This window comes from Natator depressus, chromosome 19 (genome assembly GCF_965152275.1).
Source record: "Natator depressus isolate rNatDep1 chromosome 19, rNatDep2.hap1, whole genome shotgun sequence".
Taxonomy (NCBI): Eukaryota; Metazoa; Chordata; order Testudines; family Cheloniidae; genus Natator; species Natator depressus.
In genome coordinates, this window is record NC_134252.1 from 19247685 (window position 1) to 19269787 (window position 22103).

Sequence of the window (22103 nt, forward strand, 5' to 3'; positions counted from 1 at the left end):
GAAAACACCTGGCAGCAGCATGTCATATGGCTCAGAGAAAGACATCTGGCAGGCTTTGCACATTACGCAGAAGTGAGATTACTATCAAACAGCTCTGCAGAGAAACAACAGTAACTTTTACAAAACGGTCGCATTTATTTAGCAATTTAATTTTTGTTAAAGTTACCCTACTGCAAAAAGCAGAGTCCAGAAATGCAGGTAGAGGGGTAGAGAGAGCAAAGCCAACACCTTCCTGGCTTCTAAAACTCATCATCACTGCCCTGGGAGCATGCTAGCCAAAAATATAATGGCCCTGCTCTGAAGAGTGTACATTCTCATTTCGCTTGTAATTGTAGAATTCAAGAAACTCAGCATCTGAAAGTGTGCTTAAAAGTTACCAAAAACCCAAACTTAGGTTTGCATGTGACTGATACTCAGGAGACCAAGGCCACCAGGCAGAAGACTGTATAACAGAGATTTCTTGCCTCAGGTTTTATTACTTAAAAATTTCTCTCTCTCGTTTCCTGTGTCCAGGTCTTCACATTAATCAGCCTGACTCACCTGAGCCTGCAGGTGAGATAGGGGTCTAGGAACAGGATCCACAAAAGACAGTGTGCTAGATAGGGAACTGCCAAAGCTAGCCAAAGGAGATGCTGAGGAGAGGAATGTGTCCTCAACTCCACCCCTCAGGGGGTTTGGTCCGGTTTGGGAGGAGGCGGCACCTCTCAATGCTAGCAACTCACAGCCGGGAACCCCTCTCCTGAAGTCTGCCATTCTTGCAAGAAATGCAGGAGGAGGAGGAGGAGCATTCTCTCTTACAACTTTTAGCCCAGTGGTTAGAGAATATATCTGGGATGTGGGAGGCCAGAATTCAATTTCTCCCCACATACCCTCAGGAGAGCACTCTCACCATTGAGTTATGGGATATTCTATTGTGGGGCTCCCTCAGTTTCTTCTGTTGAAGCTGTTCCATTTTGTATAAACAAACAGTTACGGTGGGAGTGGGGGGTGAAGGGGGAGAGAATGAATAATGCTGTAGCCTGGTGGTTACGGCATCCACTTGGCTTCCAGTCCCCTGATTCAAGGGCTATTTATCCCAAGTGAGAGATGACTTTGCAGTGGCTGAAGGGCTATTTTGGAGTGGTTCTGCGATGAGCATTACTTGTAGCTCTGCTTTTACTACGGAGAAGACAACTGCACCAATTTAGTTCTCAAATGAAAGAGGAAGAAAGGAACTTGGTGAAAACTTTATTTTTTTCAAAACAAACAAAGAAGTCCACATAAGAGACAAATTCTACACTGTTACCAACAACCACCAGCTACAAGAGTCTGAAACCTTTTGTGCAATTACTGAACTGGGAACACACTAGTAGGTTCTTTATGTGCCAAAAGAAATCCAGCTAAACACTAGGAGCTTAGATTCCCAATGTATTTGCACTACCACAGGAATTCCTGACCAGTTTGGCAGTAAGAGACTGTATATATAGACACTCGGGCAAACAGGCAGGGATCTGTATACCAGGTGCATGGGCAATAGTCAGATCATATTTCATAAGGCCATTCCAATGGGGTGATGCTATTAAGTGACTTCTGGCACAGTGCTTTCAGTGGCTACTGCTACAGACTATGAAGATATCTTGCTCCCAAAAACAAGTCCACAGCAAATGCATTATGAATCCATCACTCCTCTGTCTGGCAGCTTGTATCTCCCTTACATGCTAGGGGCCTGTGGTGTGGGCACGCCCGGTGTAGCTTGGCGTGGCAGCGTATACATGGCCCCAAGAAACTGGTCTGCAATACGTCCTGCTTCTCTCAGCCCACTCAGCAGAGCACCATGGACAGTTGCTGGGTAATTACGAATTGTATGTTCTCCTGCGAAGAAGAGGCGAGGAATTGGCTGGGAAGAAGAACAGACAGCACATTGTTAAGGGTGCCATGCAGCTGACTTAGCTCAGGTTCTCTCATATAAATGCTAGATTTCTCAGCAGAACCACTTAAAAATAAACATTTCTCCTATTCACAGAGTTACTTCTGCTGCACAAAGCTGGTTTAGGTATGAACTAGGTAACCTCAGGGATGGTATAATCTTTCCTTCAACAAATGCCACTTGCCCAGAGGAGAATCCTCATGTGCCTCCCAACTATCACAAATTTTCAGCTTTAAAAAGACATCTATTGTGTTGCACGGGAACACTTTACTGCTGGCTGCTGAGGGCGCTGGGCATCGGAGCAAAAAGAAAGACTACCATAGAGTTCGGTTTTGAAACCAGAAATTGGGCTGGAGAGAGAACACAGAATGTTGTGTATTCAACATTGTGTGTTTGATCATTTCCACACCACCACACCTGATTAAAGGCCTGTCTATACGAACACTTACTGCATATTGAGCTGGGGTATAAATCTACTGCGTTTCAGCATACCAAACACACTAAGCATCCCCACTGATGCTGCTGCTGCGCACTAAAAGTTCACTAGTGCACACTGACATACTGTGGTTTGAATAAAGGCAGAGGGGAAAAACCTGAGACAATTAACGGTTTGTGCACTGCAATCTGTGGTGCAGACTATCCAGCAACATAGCAGGGGCTAAACTAATCGATTTAACCAACATAACAGTATTTAGAGAGACTAAATGAGACCCTGGTCCTGGAGCCTCACCGTGCGGTGTTCAGAAGTCCCCTGCTTTTAGGGATTCCACCATTTGCTCAATAGGTTAGCAGAAAACAGGACTTTCACTGTGGCTCCTAAAATATGGACACTTCCCTAATCCCTTCAGCTTTATCCCATCACTCCTCACCGTGAAAACATTTTTAAATGATTCTTCAGAGACATTTCTTGTAACTTATTACAACCCGTTCCTTCCCCCACGGATGTGGTTACATGTTACAGGGTGGCCCCTTGCTACATCATGGCGAAGGTTGAGCTGAGTTGGTATTTTTGTTGCAAATCTTTGTAATGTACCTCAAGCAACTTGGGGGCTGGGAAGACACTTTGTGAATGACACTTATTTCTGTACACGCTTCCTGACAGGCAGATGATGTACTAGAGCGATTTATGCTCATTTCCACACACAACTCTGTTATAACATTATCTACCTCTCAGCTTTTTTCATGGACTAAGATGAGCCAAGTTCTTACTTTTACTTCTTGAACAGGAGGACTGGACTAAGAGCCAAGCGCATTCACTGCCATCAGGCATCTGAAACATTTTACCATGAGAAGTAACAGCACAAGAGGAAGTGATTACAGATTGCTCTGATGGAGCCTTTTCAAAACAGACTTTCCTATACAGGACCCAGTCAAAAACTTGTTTAAATGGTATGTTCAGAAACATGAACGCTTTATTTTCTAATGAAAGCAGCAAAGAGTCCTGTGGCACCTTATAGACTAACAGACGTATCGGAGCATGAGCTTTCGTGGGTGAATACCCACTTTGTCAGATGCATCCAACGAAGGGGGTATTCACCCACGAAAGCTCATGCTCCAGTATGTCTGTTAGTCTATAAGATGCCACAGGACTCTTTGTTGCTTTTACAGATCCAGACTAACACGGCTATCCCTGGTAGAGTTCTCGAGAGGAATCCGAAGGTTCATTAGTAGAGCTGGTCAAAAAATTTTTGATGGAAGAGTTTTCAGGTGGAGAAAATAGTTTCAAAGTCAAAACTTTTCTATTTTGATGAAAGTTTCAATGAAAAAGTATGAAAACAAATCATTTAAACTTTCTTGTTTCAATAAGGTAAAAAAAATTCTTTCAACCTTTATATTTAATATTGTATATTAGAAAATGTTTATTATTATATATTTTATTATAATGCCTTGACATTACCAAAATGAAATATCTCCATGTTTCCAAATAGACATTTTTTAGAATTTCTGTTCAGGAGAAGTTTCAAAATTTTGACTTCTTTTTCCAATTCAGAACAAAAACAAATTTCGAAATGTTGGAATTTCCCACAGGAAATTCTGTTTTCTGACCAGCTCTAATTGTTAAAGAATATCTGGAGAATGGATTAATTAGCGAATGGTTCCTGTTTCCCAAATGGCTTTTGAAATCCCTATGTTCTCACGCCAGTCATTTCTAATTGCATTTGTAGATTCTCTCACCTGGGGAGCACCTGGAATGGCTGGTCCTGGAGTAATTGGCTGAGCCATCAAGTCATAATCATTTCCAGAAGATCCAGCCGCTACATAAGAATAGGACCCCCGGGCCCAAGGGTCAGCACGCCATCGAGATACCACTGTCTCCTTGGGCTAAGACAAGAAAAGAAGAATGTTGTGTTGTATATGTCACTAGTTTTACACAAGTAAGTCACAGCAAGTAAAATACGCATGACACCCCTAATGAGGGATAGCTCAGTGGTTTGAGCATTGGTCTGCTAAACCCAGGGTTGTGAGTTCAACCCTTGAGAGGGCCATTTAGGGATCTGGGGCAAAAATTGGGGATTTGAGCAGGGGATTGGGCTAGGTGACCTTCTGTGGCCCCTTCCGACCCCGAGATTCTGTGATATTCTGTGACCCCATGTTGTGTTGCCTGTATTTGGTTTCCCTGTGTGTCAAGAACTATTTGCCCCACAGGTTTCATGGATCAGGAAGCTCACTTCTGCAGATATTCTACCAGACACATGTAACAGGACATCAGTACAGAATCTCCACAGAACAGAGAAGATTGGAATCAGATGTTTTAAACAACCACAAAGCAGTGACTTAGCACCTGTTGAGAACTGCAATTACCATGCTGTCTGTGCATGGGAACAGAATTTATGCACTTAAAAATGTGCAAAATGGTAACACTTCCTACAATTGTGAATGGAAGCAAGAGCACTTCTGAGACTCATGAAGCATCTTAGGGAATATCTTGCCTGACCAAACTGCTTTTGCCAGTTCTAGATCTGGGATGCCACATTATGACCCTGGCCCATATTTAAATTAGAGGGACATTACAGAAAAGAGTTACCTTTTCCGTAACTGGTGTTCTTCGACATGTGTTGTTCATGTCCATTCCACATTAGGTGTGTGTGCTCGCCACATGCACTGGTGCCAGAAGTATATGTAGGGGAGCGGCACCCGCATGGCTCCCCTCACCCTCAGTTCCTTCTTGCTGGAAACTCCGACAGTGGGGAAGGAGGGCGGGTCGTGGAATGGACATGAGCAACGTATCTCGAAGGACACCAGATACAGAAAAGGTAACTGTCTTTTCTTCTTTGAGTGCTTGCTCATGTCCATTCCATATTAGGCGACTCCCAGCAGTTCCCGTGGAGGTGGGCAGGAGTTCACAGCTGCGCAAATTGTAATACAACTCTGCTGAGTGATGGCATAATTAGACATGAACATGTGGACCAAGGACCACGTCGTGGCTCTACAGATGTCCTGAATCGGGATGTGCGCCAGGAAGACCGCTGAAGATGCCTGTGCTCTAGTTGAATGGGCCCTGACAATCGGCAGGGCGGGACCTTTGTTAGCTCGTAACCGGTCTTTATGCAAGAGGTGATCCAATTGGAAATCCTCTGTGAAGAAACTGGAAGGCCCTTCATCCTATCTGCCATAACGATGAAGAGCTGGGTCGGTTTATGGAAACGCTTTGTACGCTCCAGGTAAAAGGTCAAGACCCTCCGGAGATCCAGCGCATGCAGACGCCTCTCCTCAGCAGTCTTGTGCAGCTTGGGACAGAACACAGGCAGGAACATGTCCTTGCTCATGTGGAAGGAAAATACCACCTTCGGTAGGAAGGCTGGGTGGGGCTGCAGCTGGACCATGTCCTTATAAAACACTGTGTAAGGCGGTTCTGAGGTCAAGGCCTTAAATCTCGGACTTGTCTCGCCGATGTCACCGCCACAAGGAAAGTGACCTTCCAGGACAAGTAGGAAAGGGAGCAGGAGCCCAGCGGGTCGAAAGGCGGGCCGGTGAGCCTGGAGAGGCCCAAGTTAAGGTCCCACTGCGGGACAGGGGCCCATACCGGAGGGTAAAGCCTCTTGAGGCCCCTCAGGAACCCGACGGTCATGTCATGAGAAAAGACCGTCTGACCTTGGATCGGCTGGTGGAACACGGAGATGGCCGCAAGGTGCACTCTAATGGAAGAATGCGCCAGACCCTGGGTCCTGAGGTGCAGTAAACAGTCCAAGATAGATTGCACTGAGGAACGCGAAGGAGAAATGTCACTCTCCGACGCCCAGCAGGAAAACCTTGTCCAGGTAAGTTAGTCTCTTGGATATCTTCCTACTTCCGAGGAGGACCTGCTGGACCTCCTCTGAGCAGGTACGCTCCTCCAGGTTCAACCATGGAGCATCCATACCAAGAGGTTTAGAGACTCAAGGTTGGGGTGTAGGAGCTGACCATGATCCTGTGACAGCAGGTCCCAACGGTAGGGAAGGGGCCAGGGAGGGGCCACCGCCATGTTCATGAGCGTGCTGAATCAGTGCAGGCGAGGCCACGCAGGGGAGATCATAATAAGCTGTGCCTTGTCCCTTTTGATCTTTACTAAGACCCAGCTGACCAGAGGAATCAGAGGGAATGCGTACATCAGATCCTCAGCACACGACAGGAGGAAGGCATCAGAGAGGGAGCCCTTGCTCAGGCCCTGCTGGGAGCAAAACCAGTGGCACTTTCTGTTTCGCCTGGTGGCAAACAGATCTACTTGGGGAATTCCCCACCTCTAGAAGATTACGCAGGCCACCACCAGGTGGAGCAACCACTTGTGGTGAGAGGAGAAGTCCCTGCTGAGGTGATCTGCTAGGCGATGCCGTGGAGGTGACCAGCTTCCAGATGGATACCGTGGCTGATGCAGAAGTCCCAGAGATGGAGAGCCTCTTGGCAGATAGCCAACAGATGCGCTCCTCCTTGCCTGTTCATGTAGAACACCGAAGTCACATTGTCCATTAGGACTCTCACTGCTTTGCCCAACAGGTGCAGCAGGAAGACCCCGCAAGCTAGCCGGACCGCTCTGAGCTTCTTGACATTTATGTGTAACTTTGTCTCCTCCGGGGTCCACATCCCCTGGGTCTGAAGTTGTCTGAGGCGCACCCCCAAACAAGGTCCAAAGCTTCTGACACTAGCTCGACATATGGAGTGGGACTGTCGAACAGGACTCCTTCCAGGACCTTCTTGTGCTCAATCCACCACCACAGTGAGGTGAGAACCGCTGGAGGAATGGTTACGATCTCTTTCAGGTGGTCCCTGGATTGGGAATGGGTTGATGCCAGCCATTGCTGCAGGGCCTGCAAGCGGAGCCTGGCATGGCGGACCACATATGTGAAAACTGCCATGTGGCCTAGCAGATGCAGGCAAACCCTGGCCATTGTCAGGGGAAATGTGGACACTTCCGCAATGAGGTCCATCAGGGCCTGAAACCTGTCTAACGGAAGGAGCGCTCTCGCCCGGGTCGAGTCGAGCATGGCCCCGATGAATTCTATCCTTTGAGCTGGAACTAACATGGACTTTCTGTGGTTGACCAGCAGTCCCAAGGAATGGCACGTGGCTTGTAATATAGTGACATCGCTTTTGACCTGAGCCTTGGAGCTGTCTTAGACCAGCCAGTAATCAAGGTACGGGTAAACCGGGATATCCCGATGCCTGAGGTAGGCCGCGACTACTGCCATGCATTTGATAAACACCCTTGGTGCTGTAGCCAGGCCAAACGGAAGGACCACAACTGGTAGTGGGCTGAACCAACCATTAAACGGAGAAAGCCAGTGTGTCCTGGGAAGATCGCTATGTGAAAGTATGCATCTTTCAAGTCGAGGGCGGCATATCTGTCTCCCGGATCCAGGGAGGGAATAATGGAGGCCAGGGAGACCATGCAAAACTTTAGCTTCCTTAGGTATCTGTTGAGGTCTCACAGGTCCAGGAAGGGACGCAGACCACCCTTGGCCTTTGGGAACAGAAACCCTTGTTCCGGTAAGGAGGTGAGTGATTGTAGAGGGCTCCAATGCGTCTGCCTCCCTAACTCAGAGGCATGACAGTGTCGAGCGGGTGAGTGGTGACGGGACGTCCCCCACGATGGGGATCAGTACTGTTGGGGTGAGGGCGGATGGAAAGGTCCCAAGGTGGCCTTACCCCGAGATCTGGGCACTACCAGGAGCATCAGGATTTCCTGCGCAGCCTGGAGTGCTTCAGGTGTCCATGGCACCTGAAGCTGATGAAGGCCCGCCTCTGTGTCCGGGCTTCCAGGCAAGGAACGGGGTGGGTTGCATCGCTTGACATGAGCTGAGGCCCAACTTCCCTACGGGGGAGATGAGCCGCTCAGCGCGGGTCTTAGCTCACCCCCAGCCCTGTCCTTCCCCTTGCAGGGAGTAGGAGACCGTCCCCTACCAGGCTTCTTTGATTTCTTGGCTGGGGCTGAGGACAGGGATCAGTGCCGGTGGGGCACCACACACCAATGCCACGGTGCTGGGTGCCGAGTTGGACCTTTGCTTCAGGGCCAGAGTGAGCGCCGACTCCATCAGGAGCGCTTGGAGTCTGATTTCAAGCTCTTTCTTAGTCCTAGGTTTAAAGGACTTGCAGATTCAACACTTATCACTTATGTGCCCTTCACCGAGGCACCTGAGACAGCTACTATGCAGATTGCTTATGGGCATGGGCCGTTTGCAGTGATTGCAGGGCTTAAAGTCTGGGGACCGGGGCATGCCCTGACCCCCAGCTAAGTCCCTGACGGGACTAAGAAAACTAACTATTGCTAAGGGCTAACTAACTCAGTTACTATCTATGAACACTAACTTTACAAGAACTCTACACACCTAATGTGAAATGGACATGAGCAAGCACTCGAAGAAGAATCTGATATTGCAAGGATGGCCAACCTGTGGCTCCAGAGCCACATACGGCTCTTCAGAAGTTAATATGCGGCTCCTTGTACAGGTACCGACTCTGGGGCTGGAGCTACAGGCACCAACTTTCCAATGTGGTGGGGGGTGCTCACTGCTCAACCCCTGGCTCTGCCACAGGCCCTGCCCCCACTCCACCCCTTCCCGCCCCCTTCCCTGCTGTGCCCTCGCTCCTCCCCGCCAGAGCCTCCTGCACCCCACAAAACAGCTGATCAGGAGGTGCGGGGAGGGAGGGGGAGGCGCTGCCCGGTGGATGGGAGGCGCTGGGAATGGGGGGAGGTGATGAGCTGATGGGGGGGTAAGGGGGGTGGGGCCTGCTGATGTACTCTTGTGGCTCTCTGGCAATGTACATTGATAAATTCTGGATCCTTCTCAGGCTCAGGTTGGCCACCCCGGGATATTGTGATAAATGTATCAAAGATGTAAACATTGTGCTAGGTCAGTTAGGATCCTCTGTGCTAAATGTATTAACAATTGGTCATTCTTTCACAAAAATTGCTATCCTTGCCCTGATCCTAGTCCAAAGATAGAATTCCTGAATTAATTTATGTACATGTGGCCATTTTAGTTTACACAATTTTAAGACTTGTCAGATTAAGTGTGGCCCTGGAGAATGAACAATTCAAAACCCATCTAAAGTCCTACAATGTCTTTGACATTTTGAAAAATGGTTATGGTCTTGATAGATTCACTCCATAAACAGGTCCTAGAAAAGAACAGCTGGCACTTCCATATACCATGGAGGCATTCAAACACTGATGCAAAGAGTGGCATAAATATCTAGCACAGACAGTTAGATAATACAATCAATTATCTAGGATTCTTATGTTTTCTAGGACTCAGAGACTGATACACAAAATGGAGCGTGAGTAGTACCTGGGGGACAGCACTGCTGCCAAAGATGCCTTTGAGAATTGCAAGGCAGCGCCCAACGATGACATCATCACTGATGTTTTCCATGATCCCAGCTGCTTCTCCTGCTACTAAGGCCAAGAGAATTGGAGCTAAGGAGGAGGAGGAAAAACAATGCATCAAGGTGCTGGCAGATTTTTTTAAATTATGCATAAAGTACTTTAATTTAGAAAAATGTGGAACAGAACCTAAATTTTCAGGACAAACCAAACCCAATAAAATTATAAAATGGCCTTAAGTCACCAAGAGCCAGGCAAGCCACCACAGTGCAAATACTTCACTTTGAAATAAGTGAGATAACGTTACATTATAATTAAAATGGACATTTTGTTAGTTTCTTAGCTGGGACAATCCGAATGATGGGAATGTTAAATATCACTGTTTATAACCTGCTTAGGAAAGATTAAGTTGGTAAAAGAGATGGGGGTGGCCCTCATTAAAGACACCATTGCTTTTTTAAAATGGGGAATCATGGTGTGTCTCTAGTGGGGCTCCAGAGGAACTGGTACTGTGCCTGATGCTAGTCAACACTTTTATGAATGATCTGGAAATAAAGACAAAATCATTGATGACACAGACTGGCAGAGTGGTAAACAATGATGAAGACAGGACTGTCATACAGAGTGATCTGGATTGCTTGGTAAAGGGAAGTTACTTACCCTTTTGTAACAGGAGTTCTTTGAGATGTGTGTTCCCTACCTGTATTCCACTGTGGATACGTGTGTAGTCCATGCACTTGAGACTAGAGAATTCTAGCAAGTAGTGTCTGTTAGTCTGCGCCCCTGCTTGCCTCAGTCAGTGCTGAGGACATAATGAGGGCTGCAGACCAATAACTCTCCAGTTCTTCCTCTTACTGTGAATAAGAGAAGATCTGAAGCAGAAGGGAAGGATGGCAGGTAGTGGAATACAGATAGGGACCATACATCTCAAAAAACCCCAGTTACAAAGGGTAAGTAACTTTCCTTTCCTCCTCTTCAAGTGCTGGTCCCTCTGTGTATTCCACTGTGGGTGACTGACAAGCAGTACTCAGAGAAGGGTGTGTGTATATAGGTGGTATGGCCACTTGCAGAACTGCTCTCCCAAAGGATGAGTCAGCAGAGGAAGCTTGGACCAAAATGTGATGTCTCCTGCATGGATGGAACCATAGTGCTGCCTTGCAAACATGAAGCAGAGATACTTCTTGAAGTGATTCTGCTGAGGCTACCTAAGTTCTCATGGCGTGCGCTCACTCCCCATGTGGAGCAGGAAGGTGTACTAACTGATACAATAAGATACAGCCAGAGATCCACTTGGAGACCCTCTGGTAGGAAATTGCTTGTCCTTGACCTCATTTCACTTTGGCAAAGAACAGCCTAGGTGACTTTCTGGTCTGTTTTGTTCTCCATTGGTAAAATGCCAAAGTTCATCTCACATTGAGGGAGCAGTCTTTTCTCAATGCTGGAGGTATGGGGCTTTAGAAAAAACATAGGTAAGTGGATAGTCTAGTTTATGTGAAATTCCAAAGCTTCTTTAGGGCTGGGAATTTTGGATGCAGTCATAGTGAGATCTTGTCTTTATGAAATACAGGAGGGTCTGCCATGAGGGCTTCCAGTTCACCTACCCCTCTGACTGAGGTGATGGAAACAAGGAAAGCAACCTCCATAGACAGGTAAAGCATCAAACAGGTAGCCAGGGGTTCAAATACTAACGTAAGATCCAACTGAGGGGTTGGTCTTATTACTGGTGGGAAAGTTCTAATTCAGCCCCTTTAAGAACCGAGAGATGAACCTGTATTGAGCTAAGGGAAAGACCTGTCATCTTGAGGGTAAGGAGGTAATCCAAAAGAACTGTTTGACAAGTTTTGAAATAAATGTTCTAGGTCTGACACCCAAGCATGAGGTGAAGAGCTTCTAGGCTGAGATGTCTGTCCTCACCTTCCTCTTGAATCAAGAGGTCCGGAAAGGGATGAATAATGATGGACGGCTGGCCTGACATATGCAGGAGACCTGGGAACCAGAACTGCCTGGGCCATTTGGGCACAAGAATAACTCGTACTCTGTCCTGTTGAATGTTCTGCAGTACTCGTCTTGACAACGCCTTGGCTGGGATGACTTAGTTGGGATTGGTCCTGCTTTGAGCAGGGGGTTGGACTAGATACCTCCTGAGGTCTCTTCCAACCCTAATCTTCTATGATTCTACCTGAGAAAGCAGGAGGATAGGAGGAAAGGCATAGTTCAAACTGTCTGTCAAGGGAATAGAGAGCATTACCTCTAAAAAGTGGTCCTGAGCTCCCCTGGAACTGTATATGCTGCATTTCCTGTTTGCGTGCGGAAGGGTTCCCCACTGAGAGAAAATGCGGTTCACCACTGAGCTGTGTAACTTTCACTCTTGGTCAGTGGCAAAGTGCTAGCTGAGGCTGTCTGCCAGCAAATTCTTGGCTCCTGGGAGGTATGGTGCTGATGGGATGAAGTGGTTCTCTATATACCAGTTCCATAAACTAACTGCTTCGATACGCAGGGGAATGGATCTCGCTCCTCCCTAGTTTTTAAGGGAGATTACAATTGTCATATTGATTGACATTATGAGAATGTGATGAAATTGGATTAATGGCATGCTTGTCACACTGCTCTGAATTCCAGGAGATCTACATGCATCCTGGTTTCCAGGGGCACCCAAGTGTCATCTGCTGTGTGATCATCAATGTGAGTCCCCACCCTACAAAGAGGCATCTGTGATTACGGTCCTCTTGGGTGTGGGGGATAGGAAATGAATGCCCATGCACACTTGTACATGATCTTTCCACCAGCTCAGAGATACTCTTATCTTGATGGGGATTGTCACTGAAGTATTCATGCTGTATCTGCTTGGGACATATACTGTGTGAAGCCAACCCTGTAGGCAGTGGAGGTAAAGTCTAGCGAATGGCATTACTTAAGTACATGATGTCATGTGACCCAAGAGAAAAAGGCAAATCCAGGCCGATGTCCATGGGTTGTGCATAATCTGACCTATCAGTCTGCTTCTGGCTTAGAGTCCGTCTGTAGAGAGATAAGCCTTTGCCCTGAGTGAGTCTAAAGTTGCTCCTATGAAATCTATAGTCTAGGTTTCAGTCAATAGACTTTTTCATGTTCACGGAGATTCCCAAGGATGGTAGGAGACAGAACAGCAACAAGATTGATGCTATGACTTCTGGACATGTCATGCCTGTAAGAAGCTTGCCATCTAGATACAGGAAGATGGTAAAACTACCCCATCTGATATGTGCTGGTATTACAGAAAATACTTTTGCGAAGACCCTGGGTGCAGTTGCTAGACTGAACCAAAGTATCCTGTATTGACAGTAGTCAGGACCTATCACAAATCTGAAAATCTTCTGTAGGAAGGGTGACTATCAACATGAAAGCATGCATCTTTCATATTGAGAACTGTGAACTATGTCTTTCTAGTGCTGGTATTATCGATGCCAAGGTAACCATGTGGAATTTTATTGTGTCAATAAAGATACAGACTTGGGTACCACTGGTCCTGAGGGGTGGGTGTGTGTGTGTCTCCATTTGAATGGATGAGATTGGTAGTAGGAGACTCTTGAACTCATTTAGGCTGATCTACCTCATTGCGGGGAAGATTGTTCCACTGGTCCATCTGACTATCCTGATGATGAGAGTCCAATTCCATTGGCAGTAGCATTGGTATCTATGTTGGGAAGCCAGAGCTAGCAGACGGAATCAGAGATGAACTTCCACTTGGTGAAGGGAGGTCCTGACAATAGGAGAGATTGCAGATCCATGAAGATGGAGATATCCTCAGGAGTGGTGTAGAATATTGGCACCTTAGAAGGCTGTAGCTTGTTGCCTCATGCTGCCAGAGTCAGTGTAAAGGGACTCTTGGTAATCAGTGGTTCGTTACATGGTTGACATACTACCGCCCACGAAGGAGCCTCCGACCATGTGGTCATAGTCGGTATTGATGGTTCATGGTCTTTGGCTCCCAGTGCTTAATTGGTAGCAAAGTCAATGATGATGCAGGAAGCAATACTGAAGAAGCTGTGCTCTTACGCACCTTCTGATCATGGCTAGGAGGACCTAAATCCTTGTGTCCTGGGTCCAAGGAGTTATTTAGGGATCCCTTCTCTTAAATATAGGAGGGGATCTATTTTTATGCCTCCGAGCGTCTTTCACTCTTGTGAGAAGGCCCAGTCAAAGGGTCCTTCGCTCTAGGCATTCCCATTCCTGAGCCAGACTGAGCTAGGAGGTGCCCTCCTCTGTGTCTCAGGTCAATATACACGGGGGTTCTCCCTGATGTGGATCTGACTGAGGCCTCATGGCGTGTTAGATTAGGTGCTTCCAAAGGTGGAGTTCCTGTACCTGACATGTTCAGCTGCGAAAGGAGCAGCCAATACTGCACTTAGCAGAGATAGGAGCTTCTCTGAGGTAGCAGAGGCAGACTGGTGGTCATCACTGACAGAAAAGGAGTAGGGGCAGAAGAAGCAATTCTTAAAGCCTGGAAGCCTGGGCATAATCTAAGTCCTGCACCGGGGAGCAAATGCTGATGGGTGGCCAGGATGTATGCAGGAGACTTGGGAACCAGAACTGCTTGGGCCATTTGAGCAGGGTGAGAATGACTCATGTTCTGTCCTGCTGAATCTTCTGCAGTACTTGAGGAAGGATGGGGATTCTTACTAACTACTATCTGAACTTCAGCAGTAAGGAGGAACTGAAGAAGCAGCAGTCTGTTTTACCCCTAATGCCCTTGGCACAGACCACAAGGAGAGCAGGGATGCTGGCACAGACCTACAGACACTACTTGGTAGAATTTTCTGGTCTTGGGCGCATTGAGATTATGAATACCCACTGTGAAATACACACAGGGACCAGCACTCAAAGAACAACCTGAACTATTTCCAGCTCTGCCACTGAGCTGCTTGACTTTTGGAAAGTCACTACTCCTCTCTGCCTTAGTTTGTCCATCTGTAAAATGGAGGTAGTGATACTTTCTTCTAAAATCTACTGATGAAAAGCACTAAGTTTTATTATGATCATCATCAAATGGCTTTTTCTAGTTCTGTTACTGTGAAAAAGAAAATGACAATAAAACTGAACACCCAATACATTTACCTTTATAGAGGTTCCAGAATAGAAAAAGTTCTCCTCTGCTGGCAGTAGTGCTGCCAACATGACCAAACAAATTGACACTTGGATCCCAGAAGACACGGTCAAAACATAATACCACCTAAAAATGAGAGGACTCAAGAGTTAAGAGGACCCAAAACTGAACATAATCATTCTCTGTACAGCTTTTAATGAGGGGAAATCTCAGGCTATTATTAAAATTCAGTGAATACAAAGTCACTTATCTATATACCGCCTTTTCATACAAAAGCATCCCACGGTAGTTTGCAACCTGATTAAAAAGCTATGGCACAGAGATCACTTCACCCACTGGGTAACAGTACATACCACCACACAATAGTTTAGAACAAGATGTGAGGAAGAACTCCCTAACTAAAAATGTAGGGAGAATTTGGTAGTGAAATTCTTTTTATTTAAAAGTGTGAATCCTTGCAGAAAGTGCCACGGGATCTTTAATATCCACAATAGGTTGTAAGCCTCATTTGCATGTTTGTCAATACAATGTCACTGAACTATGCCAGGGCATTGGTTCAGTACTTACTGAATATAAACGCCCAACATTACAACCCAAGATACCATACCAACTATGGTCTTGATTATACATTCTTGTAGGCACTCTTAACGGTCTGGATATCTAGCACATTGAATGTTTCACAGACTATGATTAAATTAGGAAGGTTGCTTGGAACTAGAGAGAGTCATCTGGATTAGCAGTGCAGGTACACTATAGTATCAATCTAACTTCCATCTACAGTTACACATATAAACCCGTTCTGTCATAAGACAAACTGCTTGAAAATTCAAAGACAAGCAAGAAGGTAGGATGAGAAGTGTGGATCTGTAGAGGAGATTAAAATCCATGTTAAGAAAAAAGAATGAAATAATTAGCTAGTAAGGAAGGCCTCATCAAATAACCGTGGAGGAAGAAGAGCAGGACAGGAAAATAGTTAGACAACTTGAGCACACTCAAAAATCTGGTCTCTCACTGATGAGTTTTCAAAACTCATGAAAATACAGGGATATACTAAAGATTGGAGTAAATTAGTAGTTATTAATACTTATCTTACGAAAAGGAAATGTGTGACATTTGCTATCACAGTCCTTGAATTCTTATTTACATTCCTAGTAAAATAGAAAGAATGGTTACTTACCTTACAATAACTGCGGTTCAAGATGTGTTGTCTGCAGCTTTCACTTTTGGTGCATGTGTTCCTCATGTGCATCAATACTGGATTCTTTTTGAAAAGCAATCCATCTGTGGCTGCACCTGTCCCTTGGCTGCCCTCTTGTTCCCCACAGCCAACTTCAACTATCACTCAGATCCTTTGCCAATAAGGAATCCTACAGTAGCAGAACTCCAAATCAGTGGGGAAGGAGAGCTAGACATGGACTCCGTGTGGATAACACATCTCAAAGAACCACAGTTACTGTAAGATAGGTAAGCATTCTCTCCAAGTGATTGTCCATAGATTCCATTCTTGGTGATTAACAAACAATTGCCCAATTGCTTGGAGATGGGCAAGAGGAGTGCTACTTGAAGAGTGATTGCAGGACAGCCCTACCAAAATCAGCATCCAATCTGGAAGCTTGGACGGGGGAACAGCAAGTGGAAAGTCTGTGGACCTAGCTCCGCACGGCTGGTCTACATACATCCCTGCATGCTCTAAGGTATAGAAAATGTTATCCAAACAGATAGCAGAGGCTGCCTGAGCCTTAGTGGAATAAAGTCTAATAAGACCAGAGGAATCTTTTCTAGGTAACTCCTGCTCCAATGGTGCCTTATGAGAAGGGTCCCGGAACAAGGTTGGGAAAAGGAGGTTGGAACCACCTGAAACCAGATGAGATACCCCTGGCTCATGACCTTGAGGGCCAACCAGTCATCCTAGCCCAGGCATCTTGTAAGTGGTTGAAATGGTCAAGTTAGGCCTTCAGCACAGACATCACATTTGTTGCCTGTTGGACGTGCCAGGCAGTGAAGTAGCTGAGGAAGCAGGAGAGGACTGATTCCAGAAATCTCGGTCTCTTCCTTGGGAGGCTTTGCGTATCTTTGCTGAGGGTAGTATTTGGTGAGGATATTTGCCTATAGAAAGGCTGGTGACTCTGTGACTTCAGCTGCAGTGCTAGAATGTACAGTCCCAGAGATTGAAACACTTCGAGGAGAGGAAAGTGATCAGGAACAGTCAGCACGGGTTCACCGAGGGCAAGTCATGCCTGACTAAACTAACTGCCTTCTATGACAAGATAACTGGCTCTACGGATGAGGGGAAAGCAGTGGACGTGCTATTCCTTGACTTTAGCAAAGCTTTTGATACGGTCTCCCCCAGTATTCTTGCCAGCAAGCTAAAGTAGTATGGGCTGGATGAATGGACTATAAGGTGGACAGAATGCTGGCTAGATCATCGGGCTCAACGGGTAGTGATCAATGGCTCCATGTGTAGTTGGCAGCCGGTACCAAGCAGAGTGCCCCAAGGGTCAGTCCTCGGGCAGGTTTTGTTCAATATCTTCATAAATGATCTGGAGGATGGTGTGGCTTGCACCCTCAGCAAGTTTGCAGATGACACTAAACTGGGAGGAGTGGCAGATACGCTGTAGGGTAGGGATAGGATACAGAGGGACCTAGACAAATTAGGGGATTGGGTGAAAAGAAATCTGATGAGGTTCAACAAGAACAAGTGCAGTGTCCTGTACTTAGGACAGAAGAATCCCATGCACTGCTACAGACTAGGGACTGAGTAGCTAGGCAGCAGTTCTGCAGAAAAGGACCTAGGGATTACAGTGGACGAGAAGCTGGATATGAGTCAACAGTGTGCCCTTGTTGCCAAGAAGGCTAATGGCATTTTGGGCTGTATAAGTAGGAGCATTGCCAGCAGATCGAGGGACGTGATCGTTCCCCTCTATTCGACATTGGTGAGGCCTCATCTGGAGTACTGTGTCCAGTTTTGGGCCCCACACTACAAGAAGGATGTGGAAAAATTGGAAAGAGTCCAGCAGAGGGCAACAAAAATGATTGGGGGGCTGGAGCATATGATTTATGAAGGAAATGGGATTATTTAGTCTGCGGAAGAGAAGAATGAGGGGGGATCTGATAGCTGCTTTCAATTACCTGAAAGGGGGTTCCAAAGAGGATGGATTTAGACTGTTCTCAGTGTAGCAGATGACAGAACAAGGAGTAATGGTTTCAAGTTGCAATGGGGGAGGTTTAGGTTGGATATTAGGAAAAACGTTTTCACTAGGAGGGTGGTGAAGTACTGGAATGGATTACCTAGGGAGGTGGTGGAATCGCCTTCCTTAGAGATTTTCAAGATCAGGCTTGACAAAGCCCTGGCTGGGATGATTTAGTTGGGGTTGGTCCTGCTTTGAGCAGGGGGTTGGACTAGATGACCTTCTGAGGTCCTTTCCAATACTGATATTCTATGATTGCAAGGTCATTTGCAAATCTTTAAGTGTATAGAGCATCTCCTCCATACCACTGTTGAATAGCTCATTGCCCTCAAACTGGAGGTCCCCAATGGGCACCTGAACCTCCTTCAGAATCTCAGATGCCTGTAGCCAGGAGGACCACCTCATACTAAAGGGAACGGTCATCATTCTCAGTGCTGTGTTAGATGTATCCAGTGCAGCTTCAAGTGATGTTCTGGTCATGAGCTGACCTTAGGATATGAGGGATTTCATCTCCTCCCGGTATTCTTCTGGTAGTTTGCCCACAAAGTTAGAGAGCCCTTTCCAGATTAAAAAGTCACATTTTGAGAGTAGAGATTGGTAGCTGGGTACTCTCATTTGCAGGCTCATCAACAAGTAAACCTTCAAGACAAAAAATTAACTTTTTTGGGTTCTTCGTGCAAAGGGTGGACTTCGGAAGACCCTGCTCTGTGGATTTTGCTTGAACCACAAGGGAGCCCAGCACAGGATACTGGTAGAAATACCTGAAGGCACTTGATAGGGAGGTTCAGTGCTCTTGGAAGTAGCAAGAATTGAAGCTGGCACATGCCAGATTGTCATGGCATGTGAGAGAAGCCTTTGATTTGTGGGCATCACCAGTTTCCCTGGAATCTCAGTCTGGAGGATGTTGAGAAGATTGTGCTGCTTCTTCTGGATAGATTCATAGATTCCAAGGCAAGAAGGCACCATTGTGATCATGTAGTCTGGCCTCCTGTATAACAAGGATATCCAGCACTGTCTTCATTAGGTCTTGGAAGTCCACTGAAGTTGCAGAGGGCCTCATCCAGAGAGGAATATAAAATGGGAGGTGGTGCTGCATGTTCCTGTTCTGGGGAGTAATCATCCTCACCTTCCATTAGTTGGGGTTTAATCAAGCAAGAAGTTTAGGAAGGTTGTATCTGCTCCCTAGGCGAAGGAGATCTGGCCCTTGGGACTGTGGAGGCTCTCTCCTGAATATGGATTCCCACTCCAAGAAGACCAATAGGGTAATGGTTGATAAGGGTAGTGAAGGGGAGGACACATGAGCAGGTATCAGCCAGGCTGTTCCCTGTGCGAACCAGAAGACTTTATGGCATCCCTAAGGGATAAATTCCTGAACTCCCTTCCAGACTTCCAGTGCACTAACCATGGAGATGATGGGGCATGCACAGGGGAGGACTACATTCCTCTGAGGATGAGGAGTAAGGGAAGTTGTGGTCATGTCAGGAGTACATTGTCTAGTGTAAGTAGACGGGGGCAGGGACAGTAGCTGAGGATTTGGCAAAAACCTCTCTTAGGGCTTGCCCACATTGGGGGGCAGGGGAGGCATCATGATGATTAACTTCACAGTGTCTCTTGCTGGTCTGCTCTTTGCTTTTTTGAATAAGGCCATTCAGAGGTAGTGTATCATCATCGGCAGTCAGGACAGCCTACAGGGGATACAGAGGGGATTACTAACCAGATTGCGCCCAGATGTCCCTCGCTAAACTCTGATATCATGTAAGCACCTCTAAGGCACAACAAAATTGCAAAGTCAAACTGGAAACCATTTCCAACACCCCACAGCCTCCAAGACACAACTGCAAATGCAAACAGCATACACTGCAGATACAAAAATTCCATTCTAGATCCCCCACACATACCACTTACCATCTCTGAGGACCCCCCAAGTCTGGGGAAAAGCTCAGAGAGGTGAAATAAGAAATATATTTAAAATGCTGTAATTGATTCTCTGGAATATGAACAACTACTTGTTTTTCTCCCCTAGTCTTCTAGCCCTGGCACCTGCAGCAGCCAGACCATCAAGGACAGGGACTTTATCAACAGCTGAGCAGCTCGCTAACTTGAGGAGGATGAAACTGAGAACCTGCAATAAAATGTTAACAGACCTCCTTGCAGAATGCCCCCCAAAACTGAGGTAGTATTTGAGGTCAGAGAGGAAAGAGAGACCGGGAGCTATCCAGACAGTGCATTTATAGTCGCCAGAAACACTAAAAAGAAAGACAGGGGCATGCAGAATCAACTCCTAGAGGCGATACAGAAGCAGAATGCTTTGCTGCAGTGCATGCAGCTAGCAGGCACCCAGACAATCCAGCACTCTCAACCGTGTTCTGCAGCCCCTGGACCAAAAACGGTTACCTACCTTTTGTAACTACTGTTCTTCGAGATGTGTTGCTTATGTCCATTCCATGCTAGGTGTGCATGTGCCCATGTGCACCGTTGTCAGAATTTTTGCCTTAGTGGTATCTATAGGGCCAGCTCTGGTGCCCTCTGGAGTCCCGTACTCATGCACCAATATATGAGGCGCCACCAGCCCTAGGCCCTCTCTCAGTTCCTTCTTGCCGGCAGCTCTGATAGAGGGGCAAGGAGGGCGGGTCATGGAATGGACATGAGCAACACATCCCAAAGAACAGCTGTTATGAAAGTTTAATAATTGTTTTTTCTTCTTCGAGTGCTTGCTCATTTCGATTCCATGCTAGGTGACCCACAAGCAGTATCCCTGGAGGTGTGCTCAGAGTTCACGGATTAGCAGTTTGCAACACTGCTCTACCGAAGCTCACATCATCCCAGGCCTGCTGGGTGATGGCATAATGAGATGCAAAAGTATGGATAGATGACTACATAGAGGCTCTACAGATGTCTTAAATTGGCACCTGGGCAAAGAAAGCTGATGATGAAGCCTGTGCTCTGGTGGAATGGGCAGTTTACAATCGCTGGCGGTGACACTTTTGCCTGTTCATAACAAAACTTGATGCAGACTGTTATCCAGGAAGAGATTCTTTGAGCGGAAACAGGTAGACCTTTCATTCTGCCTGCTACTATGACAAAAAGCTGCGCTGACCTATAGAACGGCTTAGCTCTTTCCATGTAAAAGGCCAGTGCTCACCTAACATCCAGAGTATGCAACCTGCGCTCCTCACCAGATTTACAAGGTTTTGGTGGAAAGACTTGCAGAAATATGTCCTGATTGTTGTGAAACTGCGACACCTTCAGTAAAAAAGCTGTATGTGGTCGCAGTTGAACTTTGTCCTTATAGAACATTGTGTAGGGTGGCTCTGACATAAGCGCTCTGATTTCAGAGACCCTTTGGGCCGAAGTGATTGGTATCAGGAAGGAGACCTTCCATGAGAGGAGTAGGAGGGAACAAGAGGCCAATGGCTTAAAGGGTGGCACTGTGAGCTTTGACAGTACTAGATTCAGGTCCCAAGGTGGGACAGGGTCACGAACTTGAGGGTAAAGTTGCTCCAGACCTTTCAGAAACCTGACCGTCATGTGATGGGAAAAAAACGACCTGCCCTGGATTGGAGGCTGCCAAGGGGACTAACTGATGAAAGGATCAGGCGTTGGTGCTTGATATGCAAAAGGTAGTCCAGAATCAACTGTAGCGAGGCCTGGTCAAGCAAAAGATTCCAGTCCAAGGCCCAACATGCAAAACGCTTCCACTTGGCTAGGTATGTCGTCCTGGTAGAGGATTTTCTGCTACCCATCAGGACCTGCTGAACTTGTGCCAAGCATGCTTGCTCTTCCACATTTAGCCCAGCAGCAGCTATGCTGTCAGGTGCAGGGCTGCGAGGTTCGGGTACAGCAGTCAGCCATGGTTCTGGGAGAGTAAGTCCAGCCAGAGTGGTAGTTCTATAGGTTCCACTATCGAGTGCGCCAACAGCTTCCCGAACCAGTGCTGGCGGGGCCACGCCGGCACTGTCAGGATTACCTTTGCCTTGTCCCACTTGATCTTCACAAGGACCCTGACCATGGGAGTAAAACTGCATTGGAAAGGGAGCTTTCGTTGAGCCCACAAATTGAACAGAAGTTGTGGCACTTCCCAGGTGGACCTATTCGCATCCAGACAGAACAGGGAGTCCCCTGACCTCT

General features: G+C 46.8%; 1 protein-coding gene across 2 annotated transcripts in view; it reads right to left on the minus strand.

Moving 5' to 3' along the window:
• Positions 1–1222: 1222 nt before the first annotated feature.
• Positions 1223–22103, minus strand: part of KDM1A (lysine demethylase 1A) — a 167639-nt gene continuing 146758 nt past the window's right edge. For both annotated transcript variants that reach the window (XM_074934529.1, XM_074934528.1), the window contains 4 exons: positions 14799–14913; positions 9670–9797; positions 4082–4228; positions 1223–1876 (listed from right to left, as the gene is read on the minus strand). In XM_074934529.1, the coding sequence (XP_074790630.1) occupies positions 1691–1876; positions 4082–4228; positions 9670–9797; positions 14799–14913 (576 nt within the window). In that variant the 3' untranslated portion in view covers positions 1223–1690. The remainder of the gene's footprint in view (positions 1877–4081; positions 4229–9669; positions 9798–14798; positions 14914–22103) is intronic.